We start from the raw sequence: 16,173 nt of genomic DNA on the forward strand, positions 1-16,173 counted from the left end.
CCATGCATCATTTAAATAGCATACCTCCAAAGAGACCCGAAGCAGCTTTATTTTGGCAGTCTGTAACAGAAAGTTGAAGTCCATCAACATCTGGGGCCTCCTGGGTTGAAAACCAATCATGTAATGCATGCTATAGTACATGCACACAATGTGCTGGCTTTTGTTTTGGAAGCCATAAAGCAGGCAGCATGGCATGGTGTAGTGGCTAGAATGTTGGATTACAACTCTGGAGATCAGAGTTTGAATCCCTGCTTTGGCACAGAAACCGACTGGGTGACCTTGGGCAAGTCACTCTTCTCTCAGCCTCAGAGGAAGGCAAAGGCAAAGCCCTCTGAACAAATCTCGCAAGCCTCCATATAATAATGGACCTCAAATCTCATCAGTTTCAAATCTCAATCAGTTTAGCCAGTTTAGTCGGTTTAACCAATCATAAGGCAAGATGGGAATCACAGTTCGACGATAACTGGAGGATCACAGGTTCTCCGTCTCTGCTCTAATACGCAGACCATGTTTCCATATCATATTACACCAAAGCGCAGTCTGAGACATGTGAACAGGAGTTGATGTGATTTGCATTTTCATTCCTCCCTCCCTTCTTGTCTTTCCATGAAAATGGCAGAAGACCTCTAGCACTATTTTGTTTTTCTTTCCTTGAATCTCGCCATGTTGTATCCTTAGGGACTATGGTTTATAACCAACTGGTCAGTTTCAGAATAAACCACCTTCAAACCAAGTTTTCTGAAGCTGGCTTGTTCAGTTTGCTATAAACCATGATGACTGTATGGCACAACAAGTCAAGATTCAGGAAAGTGAAACTAAATGCTGCCAAAATGCTCTTCTAAGTCTTTTAGGGAAGAGAATTAAGGTAGGAGTATATGAACACGAAGTAATCTTATGGTGTAGCATGGTCATCTCCAAGATGGGGCATGTGTTGTACAGCAGATGTGTTGCAGCAAAACTCTCACCATCCCTAGAACTCTCCCTGGCAAAGGAGAAACATTTTGACTACATTCTTATAGGCTCTGTAAATACAGGTGTATCATCTTCAACTTTGGGTAGGGAAGGGCATCGGAAAGGATGTCTGCATACTAACTCTAGCCCTTGCCGGTAACATGAAAGGATATGTGAGCACACACCATGAACTGTCAGGTTGATATTGATCTCTGCTCCAATCCGTGTGTCTTCTGGTGCCACCACCTCACATCGATAGATCCCTTTATCAGCCCGGGTCACATTAGCGATAACCAGAGAGGTTCTGCTGTTCAGATGTGCACGGTATGCCCAGTCTCCTAGAGCAACATGGAACAGAAGCATAGAAAGGAGAGGAAAATGTAGATCCTGTCCACTATTAAACAAGTTAACCTTCTAGGCTTTCGGGATTTCCCTCCAGTGTTCCCATATAGCCTTAACAAGCGTATTCCAAAGGTACCACTGACATCTAAATACTGAAAAGAGACAAGCTTAAGACATTTTGCTACCTAAGTCAAAACTCAAGATGCTGATACACCCACACAAGAACACAAGGCACAGAAAAGAACCTGTCTGGTAGCTGAATCTTATTTCACCATTAAGAAGGGGACTGTGTCCTCAGTTACAACCAAGGGAGCAGTTTACTGCATAAGACTATTGCTGCCTCCCTCCCAGCATTTGCCTTTGGAAAATCTCCAGCATTCTCCCCCACCCACCCACCTTGCTGTTTAGAACAAGTGGCATTCAGATAAGATAGCATTCCCTGCATGTCAAATCCTTGTTTCCCCTCTTCTAATCCTTCCCCTTTGCTCTTACTATCCATTGAAGTGCATGGTCATAAATATAGCCAAGTAAAAAAGACCATCTGTCCCAGGACACTTCCTTGGTATGTTGCTCATATGAAGAATTTTTTCTCCTCCTTCTCAGTCGCCACCTCTACTTCCACTATACCTCTACGGATCACCAAGATAGTGAGTTAAAATCCTGTTTTTAGCTTTTACCTAATCTATTCATAATCCTTAACAGTTTTAGCTTTAATATTTTAATATTTTGTTTCCCATACAAGGGCTGACACCTTGGGAAACGCTAATTCCCAATGTTTGCTGTCTGAAATGGATGCTTCTTTCTGCCTCGTGGTAGATCTGGCACTGCTGCAAAATTGTTCCTGAGTCCTAGGGAGGCTCAGGTTCAAACAAAGCCCCAAGAAGAAGAAAAATCACAATTCCCTACCCTGCATCTTGTTGTCAAAAAACACATAGGTGGTTTCCTTGCTTCCAATTTTCTTCCACTCGATTCTAGGATTGGCTGTCTTGGTGGTGGCAATGATGCAGGAAAGTTCAGCACCTGCAACAGGAACACACAGAGTGAGAAGGAGCATCCTGGCCTTCTCAGGGGAAACTGCTCCTCTCAAAGGCCAAAGGAGTGGGTGGCTTCCCCTAGGAAAGCTTTGCATTGCCTTCTCAGCACCTCCCAAGCAGAGAAAAATCTGCTTGGCTTCATAAATTGCTAGATGAAAGATGAAGGACCCAAGCCAGCAAAAAGAACATCCAATGCAGATAATAACCAGTGGAAAAAGGGAATATAAATGCAAAACATTTGCCTGATTCATCTTCAATCTAGTTTCCTCCAGTGGGGACCTGGCTTACAGGTAAAGATGGAAACAGCTATTGCTGTCTCCTCAAATCAATGTCAGAGTCTCAGGATGGTGTCCCTTACAGAGTTGCAAAAGGCGGGGGGAGAATCAGTCACTCAGCTTCACCTCTATATCTTGTCTGTGGGAAGACTTCTATAGTACATTTCTCAAGGGATGCTGACTGTGCTAGCAGACAACACTTAGCAGTTAAATAATATCTATTAAAATGAGAAAAACTTCAATCAAAATGCAGTTATTAGTTTGGTTCCTTTCTTGTAAAGGACTCAATAGCTCATGCTACTTCCTAACAAGTTGATGCCTGAAACTAAACAGGACAAGACCTGACCACTGTCAGCTCAGGAAACTGCCTTCCCTACCATTTGACCCTTGGAAGCAGCCATACCTCAGCTGCAGAGCACTCATTCTGCATGCAAGCAATCCCAGGTTCGATGCCTGGCATCTTCAAGTAAGGCTGAGAAAGATTCCTGACTTTGGATTTTGGAAAGTTGCTGCCGATTAGTGTAGCAATACTGGGCAATACATATCAGCTGACTTGATATGACCAAGGTGGCCAAAGGTCTGGGGACAACTTAGGGAGCTAGGGTTGTTTAGCTGAGAGAAGGGAAGACTGAGAAGTGGCTCAGGTGACTTTAAAGATGGTTATCTTTAAATATCTGAAGAGATGCCATATAGAGGAAGGAGCAAACTTGTTCTCTGCTGCTCAGAGACTGGAAGATGAATCACTAGATTCCAGTTACAAGAAATGAGATTCCATGTAAACATTAGGAAGAACGTCTTTACTATAAGAGCTGTTCAACAATGGAATAGACTGCTGGGGAGGGGTGAGCTCTCCTTCTTTGGAGGTCTTTAAACAGAGATTGGATGGGCGTATTTCAGGACTGCTTTAGTTGTGTATTCCTGGATGGCAAGGTGTTGGCCCTTGTGACTCCTTCTATTGCAAAGATTCTATTATTCCATGGGAAAAGCAACTTCCTGAGTTTTCCTATCTGCCATTTTTGTTGTGTACTTTCAAATCTACTCTGATTTATGATAGCCCTATAACAAGGTTTCCTTGAAAATATTTATTCTGAGGAAGTTTGCCATTGCCTTCCTATGAGGCTTAGAGAGTATGACTTGCCCGAGGTTAGTTTGTGGACTTTCATGGCAGTGCAACATTTCAAACCCTGATCCCCCAGACTCCTAGTCCAACACTCAAACCACTGCATTACTTACGTTGAAACTCTTGCACGATGGGATTCTGATCGGTGGATATCAGCTCTACAGCAAAGATTCGGTACCCTATGAAAACCAAGAAGAGATAGGTTAAGATACACACAAGCCTCATCGGTCACTGATCGTTTGGAAGCAAATGTCTGATGTACTCCATGGCCATGTTTCTATGTCTGCAAAAGTTTCTTCAGTTTAGCAAACTCTGAATTAATCCTCACTTAGTCTCCTAGACAGTTTTATGTTTAGAAATAATGGCAGGGAAAGATCACCACGCACTGAATATCTGTCCCCTACATGATTGTACAATTGTGTCACCATCTTTGCAGGCAGTGAATCTGTCCAGATGCTCAATACGCAGAAGCTGACAATGGAGGCTGTTGTCTTTCTCTATCTGTAGGCAAAACAAATTTTGTCTGGTCATCTTCTGCTTCACAGATCAGCTCTCTGATTCAGAGTTCTAGTATGTTAAAAAATAATGGTGGGACCTCCTACCTACATTTGCATCTGATCACCATATCCCAATCTTTACCATCCCACTCAGTGACTATTGTTAAGATAGTGGTAAAATTTCCTAAGCTGAACAGATGAAAAATGACACCCTTATTTGAACATCAATGATTAGTAGCCAAGCTTCACCTATTACTGTATAGTCCAGAAAGTTCTCCTCTGCCCTAGCAGAGTCAGTCCTCCTCTCACAAAAAAAGGAAAGATCACAGTTGTTTATTTATCCAATGATGTATGAGAAAAAGCATAAGTAAATTATTACAAGTTCAAAACAAGTTTCAGTGTTTCCACGGTTTGTTCCCTGGAAACGGAGACATTTGGGACATGTGCAATGGTACAGAGATCCTGACCAACAAGGCCTGGCTGTCACTGCAAAAGATAACAGATCTCTAACTGACCAGACCATCACCCTCCCTTAAAGTAGTTATGCATCCCAGAAAACATGCCAGAATCCTCAGTAATGTGTGGGTCATTTTTGGCAGCTGAAGAACAGCTGCTTGGAAGAAACCTGAGTGTAAAATGTCTGAAGCCTGCACTTATAAACAGTGAAATGAGCCTGTATATTTTTGCTAGCTTTGGCTGGCTGGAAGAAATTCAGTCCAATTCTCTAAGCAACACAGCTTCACTTGCAATAGCAATTCCAAGTTATATCCACTTCCAAAATCTAGAGAGATCTTGTAGCAACTCTGAGACTAACTGGAAAAAAATAAAGTTGGCAGCATGAACTTTTGTAGACTTCAGTCTTCTTCCTCAGATGCATTGCATGTAATGGACATCTGGTCACACAGTGCAAAAGGGAGGAAGGCAAGGGTAACCAGAGGTCCTCCTTTTCCAGGACATGCCCTACATTCAATTAATCAATGATTGATTGATTATACTACATTTCAACCATTTGCCCAGGAGGAATTACAGAATTAATGTAGTTTGATACTGCTTTAATTGCTATGGCTCAATGTTATGCAGTTCTGGGATTTGCAGTTTTGTGAGATATTTAGCCTTCTGTCAGAGAACTCTGGTGCCACAGCGAAGTACAAATCCCAGGATTTCATAAACTGGAGCCATGAGAGTTAAAGCAGTGCCAAACTGCATCGATTCTGCAGTGAAGCAGCAGCCGTATCTCGACTTAACATTTCCTAAACAGGCCCCAGGCCACAAAGAAGAGGTAAAATGAGACCTTTTTAATTCCTTCCCATTTGCTTCCCATCCTACCCTTAAGGTAATCTGTTGCCTCTTTTCTCTCTTTCTCCTTCCTTCCTCCCCCTTCTAAAGTAAATGCAACTTGCTAATCCCAGCAAAAACCCAAGGCATTAAAACAACCAGCAGAAACAAAGCCATGGTCAGCAGAGGAAAATCCCTCTGGATTCCTCATGACATTTTTATAAACATGCTGCTATGGAGAAGCCATGCAAAAACATTAATGCAGAAACACATTGATCTACAATTCTGCACACACCAAAGGCACAGCAAAGTGATAGGCTCACCCACGTGCTTTGCCACAGCTCACTGCTTTTCCGCTTGCTGCTTCATGCGCTTTACAAGCACCTTTCTGTGAGAGTGAGTGACACAAATCAAGGTGTCCAGGCTGTGTCGAGTAAGACATTTAGGCAGAACAATGTTTTTGTGGCAGCCTGCCCCAACAAGTGCCCTCTGGCATCATAAGCGCTGGCACAAGGATGCAACTTGTCCCCGGTGTTTGGATCCATTCCCAAAGCTGAAGAGCTTTGTTTATCAATTCATACAGTGTGTATGTGCTACTTGTGTGAATCTCCCAGTTCTCCCCTGCTAAAATCATAGGACACGATGTTGTGCTAGACAGAACTGAAGAGTAACCCAGGCAGAAACTGGAAATGCTAGGGTTTTCTGTTTGTTTGCTTGCTTTTGGACTAAAGAACCCAGAATCTGCCAATTAGTATGAGAAATGGTGGAAGCTGTAGTCCAAAAAAGTCACTTTTTCAAGCTCTGAATACATCAGATACCTTCTTACATTTCTAGTGTTACCTCTGAAGACACAGAATTTGGTTCTACACAACATATCCAGGAGTTATAGCTACATTTAGAGATGTAAATATTTCTGGAACTTTTGAAGCCATGGGAAATACTCAGACATTGTTGAATGGTGAGTCAAGAAATTGAAAATTGGAAAAATGGGGAAATGAAATATTAACCTCTTTCCCCCTTTTTATCGTTTGAAAATCATATTCATATAACTTCATTTGGCATAGGGTTGCCATAAAACGGCTGCAACCGGGCTTTTCCCGGTTTTGGCAGCACCTGCCCGCTCATGTCACGGGTGCCGCCAAAAACCGGGAAAAGCCCGGTTGCAGCGGGGTTGCGCTGCAACCCGTGGGGCCTCGCTGCCCTCCTCCTCTTCCACCTTGCATGGCCACGCGGAGGAAGAGGAGGACAGCGAGGCCTTGGGCGGAGGAGGCGAAGGGGGAGGCGGCGCCTCCTGCGCGTGGCCTCCCCGCCTCCCTGTGGCCCCGCGCCCTCTTTCCCAGCCTCCGCGGAGGCCGAGAAGGAGGGCAGGCCCTGGCGATCGCCAGAGGCCCCGCGCCAAAAGTGTCCTACATTTCATAATTTTGTCCTACACTTTTCCCGGTTTGGAGGCCCTGAGTTATGGCAACCCTAATTTGGCATAAAATTATCATGTCTGATATACAGGTTGAGGGTCCCTTATCCAAAATGCTTGGGGCCAGAAATGGTTTATAGGTAATTTTTTACAATATTTTAAAATAATTTTGTGCATGAAACAAAGTTTGTGTCCATTCAACCATCAGAAATCAAAGGTGTCACTATCTCAGTCACCCATGAACTCTGGATAAGGGAAATGAAACCTGTAAGCAGAGACAGTGCACTCATTTCCATAAAATGAACTGAGAAAAGGAAATTATAGTGATCTGATACTGTACACAGTCTAAGCTACAAGTCTCCCTCTTATAAAGTTTTTAGAAATGATTTTGGTGCAGCAAAATTAATTAATTTCCTCTTAGATAGGTTTTAGAAAAGAGTTTGGGGGCAACAAACATTTGAACACCATCTTTTAAACATGTTCATTCTAAAAGAAAATATTCCATAGTAGTCCATTATTTTCAATCTTTTCCCCCTGCAAATAAAAGCTGGGGGAAAATTAGGGAAGGGAAACAGGACCTACATGCCACATTATGTTCAATGCTACACAAAAAGGGTCTGAGAATGTTATGGAAAGACGACGAACATATAAAAGAAAACTAAATGCTTTTTCTCTCTATTTGGTGAATAAAATAGTGCCCAGTTCAAAGTGCCTGCACAGGTAAAGAATACTCCCTGCAGGTCAAACCATTGTTCACTCACCAAGAGGGAAGAACCCCGGTTTACCAACTATCTTATCTTTTTGGAATTGCATGGCTAATTTTAAGCAGCATTTCTTGGAAGGAGAGGAGCAGCCTGCACAGATTTGGAGTTATAAAAAGCCACCCTCCTGCTGCAGCCCAGTAGCTCAGAGAAAACAACCCAGGTGGTCATCCATTCCCAATGCAATTGCAGGACGCCCACACTTGCAAGGATTTTCATACTTTTTTACCACCCACATGCAGCAGCAGGACATGGTTGGACACCAATGTGCTTCATGCTGCTATGAGGAAAATGAGAATCCCATAGATGCCTAACAACAAATCAAGTGTGCCAACACATGGTGAGAAACACAGGCAATGAGAGAGGGCAAGAGCACACCAAGCGAGAACTGAAAAGTTTGCCATGACTTCCTCCTCCATTCTCCTGTACACATCCTCCCGCTTTTCCTTCTCAAGCGAGAAAATAAGATGTGCCTAGCTGGATTGGACTGTGATGTCATGGACATTTTGGGGTAAAATGTTTTATGTGTGTATATAGATATATGTATGTATGTATGTATGTACAGTGGGGCCTTGGTATATGCTGGGGTTTGGTTCCAGGACCCTCCGTGGATACCAAAATCCATGGATGTCCAAGTCCCATTAAATATAATAGCACACTAAAATGGTGTCCCTTATATAAAAGGGCAAAATCAAGGTTTGCCTATAGAAATTTGTATATTTTTAAAGTATTTTCAAGCTGTGGATGCTTGAATCCGTGGATAAAAAATCTATGGGTAAGGAGGGCTGACTCTCTCTGTGTGTGTGTGTATGTGTAGGTAATTTGGTTATATATGATCTGTGTATGAGAATCAATAAGGTCAGGAGCTGTCCGAAGGAGGCGAGGGAAAGTTGAGAGTAGGGAAGGAAAGAATATTTGAACATATTTGAAAAATGGTTGGAAAACAGGTTTATTGAGTGTTGAGAAACCCTGATGGGAAAAATCCTGGACTGACCAAAATCTGTCCAGCTTGGGACTTATTCTGCACAAAAACTGAATGTGGTTATTTTGTGCACAAAACAACATTTCTGCACAGGAAACACCACTTTCAGCATGGAAAACAAAATCTATATTGCTATTTTCTGCACAGAACAGCATGTTCTGTGGGGATTTATTCGACATAAAATTTGCACACGGGCGGTTGGCATAGAAAACAGCATTTTCTGTGCACAAAACAGCATTTTCTGCACAGGGATTAATATTTCTGCACTGAAATTTTATTTTCCCTGTAGAAAATGCTGTTCCCTGTACAGAAATTCTGCTTTCTGCCCAAAAACAACCATCTGTGAATTTTGCACAGAATAAGTCCCAAATTGCAAATAGCCTTTGGAAATTGATATTCAAATGCTTTCTCGCAGCAGGAAGAAAATTACTGAAACACTGTACATTATGAAGCTGGATTCAGATGCAGTATCTGTGGTGTTATAGAAATATAACACAACACACCTCAGTTAAAAGACCTTCTGCAACAGACAGTTAACACTCAAAAGTCTGGGTAAAATGGAAGGTAGCTTCTCATGGAAGGAAATTTCATAGCTTGGGAACAGCTCCTGAGAAGGCTCTCTCCCATATCCATGCAAACTGTACCTGTGATGGTAGTGAGACCAAGAGAACATCTTTTCCTAAGACCTTAAATTCAGGTAGGTTCATCCTAGGAGATACGGTCTTTCAAACAGACTGGACCAAAACCATATAGGATTTTATAGGTCATAACCTGTAGTGTGACTAGTGCCTGAAAATGAACTGCTAGCAGTTAAGTTGTTTCCAAAGAGGAGTTATATGTTCCTCGTAACCAGTCCTGGCCAGCAGTCTAGCCATAACATTTTGGAGACACGGCAGTTTCTGGACATTTTCCAAAGGCCACTTCCTAGTGAGAGTTCTGTAATAATCCATATAGATTAGGCTTGCCATTTCACTTCCATACACAAAGTATTTTGAATCAGAATTGACATTCTCACACACCAATGGCATATATATGTCTGTCCCTGACTTCCACTCCACCATATGCATCAGGGGAAGGAGACTTTAATCTACGAAAGTTCATGCTGACTTCTTTCTTTCAATTTCAAAGGTGCCACAAGATCTCTCTGCATATTAATCCAAATGGTAGGTAATCAAAACATATGTTATTGTGGCCAGATCTGACATCTGTCTTCTCAAGGAACAGGCTCAGTTTGGGGGTTCTCATCACGCTATCTTCCAATAAAAGGGGATCCACTTCTACCCAATATCTATTACTTGAAGTGCTTCATTTCTTCCTCAGTGATAGGCACAATGGTCCAGCTGTACCCTGATATCCCGAATTCTCCAACTGTGGTCTGCCAGCTGTCCCTGGAAGCTCACAAATGTAGCAAGCTAGAAACAGCTTTACTGTCCAGCTCTCAACTGTCCAAGCACCTGACTGTGCTGCAAGCATGAACTATTCTATCAGCATATCCATACCTAGACCGGCCACAGAGTTCCTGGTAGAGAGCAAGAGGGATGGAGCAGATGGCAAAGATAAGGGTTAGGCCAGGAAGTCCTGCCACATCAAAGGCAGACAATGGATTTTCCCCAGTTTTGTTTTGGTTTGGGATTTTGAATCACAAAGACCTCATTTCCTACCCATTTCTTTCAAGGATCAACTGGCTTCTTTGTTCGGTCAAAGACTCCCCACTATCTGGGATCAGGTCACATCTTGGGGGGAAAGGCCATGTGTCAGTTTGATCCAGATAGGGGCAGAAAGGACCCAAGTGGCATGCATGGAAACAGACAGGATGGGGAAGGAAAGAGAGAGAGAGAAAAAAGAGAGAGCAAATGTACTAGAAAGAGATTCGATTTGAAAAAGTTAATATTTTTGGATTACAGTTTCAAGACTTCTCTAACCAACATAGCCATCAGCCATAGTCTTGAAAAGTAAATTTTCCAAGTTCTGGAGAGGGATTTGTTTTATTCTACAGGCATCCGGCCCTAAAGAACATAATGAAGACTTCATTGCAGAATACCAGGGTCTCATTATTGCCTTGCGCAGTTTAGAGAAAATAGGTAATAATGGATATCTCTCCTTCTCAGCCAAGACCCCAGACTTTACCCAACTCTTCTGGCAGGTTTACACATCCATCCCCATCTCTTGTGACTTCAAATGGCAACCTGCATGCATACAGGAACTATCACAGATCAAACAGTGCTGGCTTAATTTTCATATTGCCTCAAAAGCAATGCTTTTCCATGAGGGCAAGTTTATGGTTTCAGCTACCTGTCATCAACTATAGGATGGCTGACACTTGTCTTGACAACAGTAGGTCCAAAAAGGATCTAGAGGTCTTAGAAGACCACAAGCTAAACATGCGTCAACCATATGATGCAGTGACAAAAAAGCCATTGCAAATGTATACTGCATCAACAGAACAACAGTTTCCAGATCAAGGGAAGTGATAGTACCACTCTATTCTGTTTTGACTAGACCTCACCTGGAGTGTCCAGATCTGGGCACTACTATTCATCAAACATCTGGGATTTTTTTTCCAGAAGAGGGGAGCCAAGATGGTAAAGGGTCTGGAAACCAAGCCAACAATTGAGGGAATTGGGTATGTTTAGCCTGGAGAAGAAAAAAAATGAAGAGGTGATACAACTGCCATTTTAAGGAATATGGAATGAGTATATCTTAGCTTTCAACGAGTTTGAGAATGAGTATGTCTTAGCACTCAAACTAATAGATTCAATTTGAAAGAAAGAATATTCCAACTAATGTTCAGGAAGAACTTCTTGTTTGGAAATGGAACAGCCCGCCTCGAAAGGCAATGAATCCTCCTTTGTTGGAGTATTTTAAACTGAGTTTGATTAGGTACCTCTCAGAAATGCTTTTTCAATATTTGTGAATTCCTTCACTGGATGATCTTTGTGGTCCATTCTAACTCAGAAAATTGCATGAAATGTAAGGACAGAGAAATTAAGCAATGTTCTTGTGTGAACTGGCTCTCAACTCTGTTCCCTTTCCAGAGCAAACTCCTTAAAGTGGCCATTTATACATTTTAGAACTCTGAAAGGTCAAACATATTCCAGTTTTTGAGCTGACAGCACTTTTCATGATGAGTTCAAAACAGAGGAACTCTCTCACATATTGTGAAAGGCAAAACGCAAGTGCCTTTAGTTCATTAATCCCATCACTTAGCAGCATCTGGCTTCTCAATATTTGTTAGCGTCTGCCATCTTCCAAGCAATAATGAAGAGGCGCTAATAATTTCAACCTATAAATCCCTGATTCGCATGCCTCAAATGCTAATCTGTTGCATCCTTATCTTCCTGTCGCAATGATGGAATAGAAAAAAAGATCCTATTCTCAACAACCTCCACGGTAAACATTGGTCTCTTCTTTACAAAAGCAAGGATTCTTGGCTGAAACATTTTGTAGCTTGTATTTTTATGTCAGAGAACATTTTAAAGAAACACTTGTTTTTAAACATTTTACATATTGCATTCCTTTTACTCTAACATATGATTTAGCTTTCAAGCATCTCATCTGTTATTCCACCTTTCCAAAAACATGCACTCTGCATACTTAATTTGATGCCTATGTGGAAACCTGGAAATTTACTCTGACCTTTTAAATCTGACAATTCATTGGGAGCAGTATAGTACCTCCTGCACTACAGTATGGTAGGGCTAGGAAAAAGAGGATGTGTAAATCACTAGATAGTAGAAACTGCATCTCTCTTTTAATCAGCAATTTTAATAGAACAGTAAATCTCCAGGTTGCAACTCATCCCGTTTTCTCTTATTGTTTTCCCAAGGTACAGTTCCCTCCAAATTCCCAAGCAAGTGCTCCATTTTTAAAGCAACTTTTTTCATTTCAAACCCTGTCTTTTGTTCAACCTTTTCCCTTCCTTCTTCAGAAGATAACCATCTCTTATCCATATCACCCAAACCACAGCTTGCAACCCACCAACTGAAAACGAATGGGTGTTGTTATGTTTCTTCTTCAATCCTGCTGGAATACTTTGACCTTCAGAAGGCATGAGATGCAGCTCAGGAATTCAGCTTGGCATCCCAAGAAATGCTTAAAATGGTCTGTTTGTAATTCCCAGTCATCTCTTTGAGACAATGCCAGATGCCAGCCCTAGGCTTATCCATCAGCCAATATTAGATTGTTCTGCCCAGTAAACCCATGCTCTGATATGCAAACCAGTGTTACGCAAGGTGCTGGTCCTTGAGCCCATAGGCTGCCAGTCTCCAGCAAGTTCTAGGAAAGAGACAGTCACAGTCAATGGGCACAAATATGGTACTGGTCCCTGGCACATGAGGGAGGAAAACTGCCAGTCCTGAACATCAGATAGCCTAAGAAACACTTTGGAAAACTTCGTTTTTGGCCTATGACACCAACTGTCCCTCATCCAGCATGGTCACTGGTCATGCTGGCTGGGGGAATTCTAGAAGTCGAAGTCCAAAACATTATCTTCTAGGCCTCCTCCTTGTTCAAGGCTAGTACCAGCAGCTGGCATCTTTGGGCAGCTGCCAGAGCCTGATCACATTGGCAGGGCACATTGCTGGATAATCCTTCTTGATTTTTTTTCCTTATCCAGCAATCCCACATCGCCTGGCTAATGGTTTTGGATTGGATGCCCTTAGCAAAAAAAAAAAAAAAGTCTCCTTTTAAAAACAGTTTACCAAAAGGAATAGGTAGGATATTACATCCATAATGAATCTGATCACTGTTTTTTTTAATTGCTACAGATATTTTGGGGGCTCTTTCGCCCTTACAAATGACAAACCAGAATGCAAACAGGAGAATCAGCGATAGGAATATCAACTATAGGGAAAGAGGGGGAGAAAAGGGACAGAAAAATCAATTTCCCATTTGAAATGACTCCGGGAAATGTCAAGAGTTCCTTTCTGGCCAATTGTGGACAGTTTAGCTATATCCCCAAATAGGGCTTTACACTCACAAAACAAGTCTAGCATTAAAAGAGTTAAAAACAGCTTCACCAAAGCAGAATTTAAAACTCAAGTGTTTAGCAAAGTAGACAAATTCTTCTAATCCTCAAGCTTCTTCTCCTTTTGCTCTTTCCTGCTATTTTTAGCCGTGTATTTTCCGAACATACCAAATGTTCCCTACAATATTGCCGTCAGAGGCCCCTTTTGCCACAGAAGCTCTGCTCTCATGTTGGGATATGGTAAGCATATACCCCAACCGATTCTGAGCCAAATGCACACTTGCCAAAGAGAATATTTTGGGCAAATGCCCATCTGTGCTATGATCCGTTAGCTGACAGCTACATCTGAACAGCCATGTACAATATATCCCTGGTCGGTAAATGATCATTAAACCTGCTGCGTTTTGATCAAAACAAAGAGACAGGGACAGCAACTTTGGCTCTGCCTACTAGCCAGTGTCATACAAACTGCAACGGGACAGAGGGCTCTTTTTAATGCCCAGTGCAAACAGCAACAAAGGCTCCCAGGCATCTCTGTTTTATGTACTTCAGCTGCTGGAGCCTATAAAACAAGCCAAGATAATGAAAAGCGAAGTCCACAGCTGAGCCATTCTGGAAGGGTCCTGATGGCAATGTGGCGTGTGGGATTTAAACTAACAAATACAACGAAATAAAAAGTAGAACCCTCAATCTAAGCTTGTCCTGCTGTTGACCCTGGGAGAAAATTGTTCAATTAGCCTGAGTCCTGCCCTCCTGACTTCCCTCGTTTTGTAATTCAACAGAAGCCTTGGCATTGCGATATCACCACGTAGGATCTGACATCTGTCCCGATGGGAGATACACAACACAGCTGGGAATGTCGGTTTGATTCCCCTTGAATTCCCTCTGAAGCCTCCCCAGCTGCACGGCTTCAAGGGCCAACATGTTCTTTTCCCGGGCGATTACTATAGCTAACACAAAGAGCGTCCCTGTGCCACTGGCATCACCCTCGTTCAAAGAACGGAAAACAATGGCACTCTCTATCTGGTGCTTCATCACAAACGTCACTTCCGACTCACGACTCACGGAGCATGTCGGACAGTTTAGCACTTTCAGAGACAAGGCTGCAGAGTTGGCGACAACTCCATCATGCGTACAGGGAAAAGGTCTTTAAACCTGTGCCTCTTTAGTAGCATTCAAAAATATAGCCGTGTCAGTCTGTAGAATCAGTATGTAGAGAGATCTTGTAGCACCTTTGAGGCTAACAGAAAGAAAGAAATTAGCAGCATGAGCTTTCGTAGACCAGTTCCTAATGTGGATAACTGATCAATATTTTTGGTGGCAATTGAGAGGCAGTATTTGCTGCCTGAAGTCAAAACATTCATTATCTTCCACTGGCTTCTGGTGTTCAAGAACAACGGCAAATTTAAAATGTCAGCCTTGAGAAAAGTACGCCTTCAAAGATTATTCACCCATGACCTGGACCTTTAAAATTACAGAGATTAGAGGGTGTTGAAAGACTTGGATTTTCCTATTTTCTCTATGGGAAGACAAGCTGGAAAAGTTTGTTTTCTGCTTCGCTGCTATGGACAGAGTCAGGTCCCATCCCAGTTAGAGTTGTGTGGTTTTTTGGACACTCCAAAACTGGCACATCTGAACTCAGCCACCACTGGGTGCTTTGCCAAAGATGCACTCCAAAGCTAACAGGCAAAGCAGGCCAAGTGAATAATTCACCATCGCAGATGAGCAGAGACAGTTTGACATCCTCTTGTTCCAATACAAGTGCAAGCTGACCTACTATTAAGATAACAAGGGTTGAGGCCATCTTATTCATGGTATACCCAGAGCGCCTTAGCAGGTTATACTGCTAAAAAGCCACATTTGGTTACCACAAATTTACTCATCAGATCTGAACATCTTTCTCAAGACTCCCACACTTCTTCACAGAAGGAACGATAAGCATGCTTAGCAGTTATTGTTCAAATAACACTGTATGCCTTCTCTTAGCAAAATGCACAACAGTCTTGTGAGGCAGGACTGTGAGGGGTAGAGAGGGACCAAGTGAATAATAGTGTGTCTGATCCTACAGTACTTTTGTGGCTGATGTCAGGTTGCCAACGTTTTACTAGCCTACTCCTGTACCATCAACAGCAGCCAAATAGGCAAAGGTTCCCATCACTTTATCTCCAGCCTAGGAAATGCTTTTCTTGCTAAACCTGTGTGCGAACCAGGCTGCTCATTAAAAGAGAGTTGCAGAGCCAAGAAAAAGTTGGCAACTCGTTCGTCATTGGACTGTGACAGCTTTCTAGCAAACACAAACAAAATTTCAATGCAAAATTTCGAAACTTGATGAGTGTGTTCTCAAGAGTATAATAAAAAAAACTTATTATAAGTGATACAATAGTGCTAGTGATGGTACTGTGCTAAATAAAAGGAAATGGACTGGCTCCAATAAAGCAAAAATGTTCAGCCAGAAAGGGTTCAGTAACTAATCCTGGATTTTATTGTTCATGGGCAATATGTAAGTCAATAGTAGGAAGCTCTTTTTTATGCAAAACAACCGTCCCCATCCTCTGCTTT

At 42.3% G+C, this 16,173-nt stretch overlaps 1 protein-coding gene across 1 annotated transcript in view; it reads right to left on the reverse strand.

The window, feature by feature from the left end:
• The window catches only part of LOC149307003 (junctional adhesion molecule C-like), a 52,805-nt gene that overhangs the window by 16,777 nt on the left and 19,855 nt on the right, over positions 1-16,173 (reverse strand). Inside the window, exons 2-4 of the mRNA XM_089537513.1 lie at positions 3,836-3,901; positions 2,200-2,313; positions 1,137-1,289 (exon numbers count right to left, since the gene is read on the reverse strand). Coding sequence (XP_089393639.1) covers positions 1,137-1,289; positions 2,200-2,313; positions 3,836-3,901 — 333 coding nt within the window. The remainder of the gene's footprint in view (positions 1-1,136; positions 1,290-2,199; positions 2,314-3,835; positions 3,902-16,173) is intronic.

This window comes from Sceloporus occidentalis, unplaced genomic scaffold, assembly GCF_023333645.1.
Source record: "Sceloporus occidentalis isolate IW3139 unplaced genomic scaffold, rSceOcc1.0.p SCAF_9, whole genome shotgun sequence".
In the NCBI taxonomy this organism is placed as follows: Eukaryota; Metazoa; Chordata; class Lepidosauria; order Squamata; family Phrynosomatidae; genus Sceloporus; species Sceloporus occidentalis.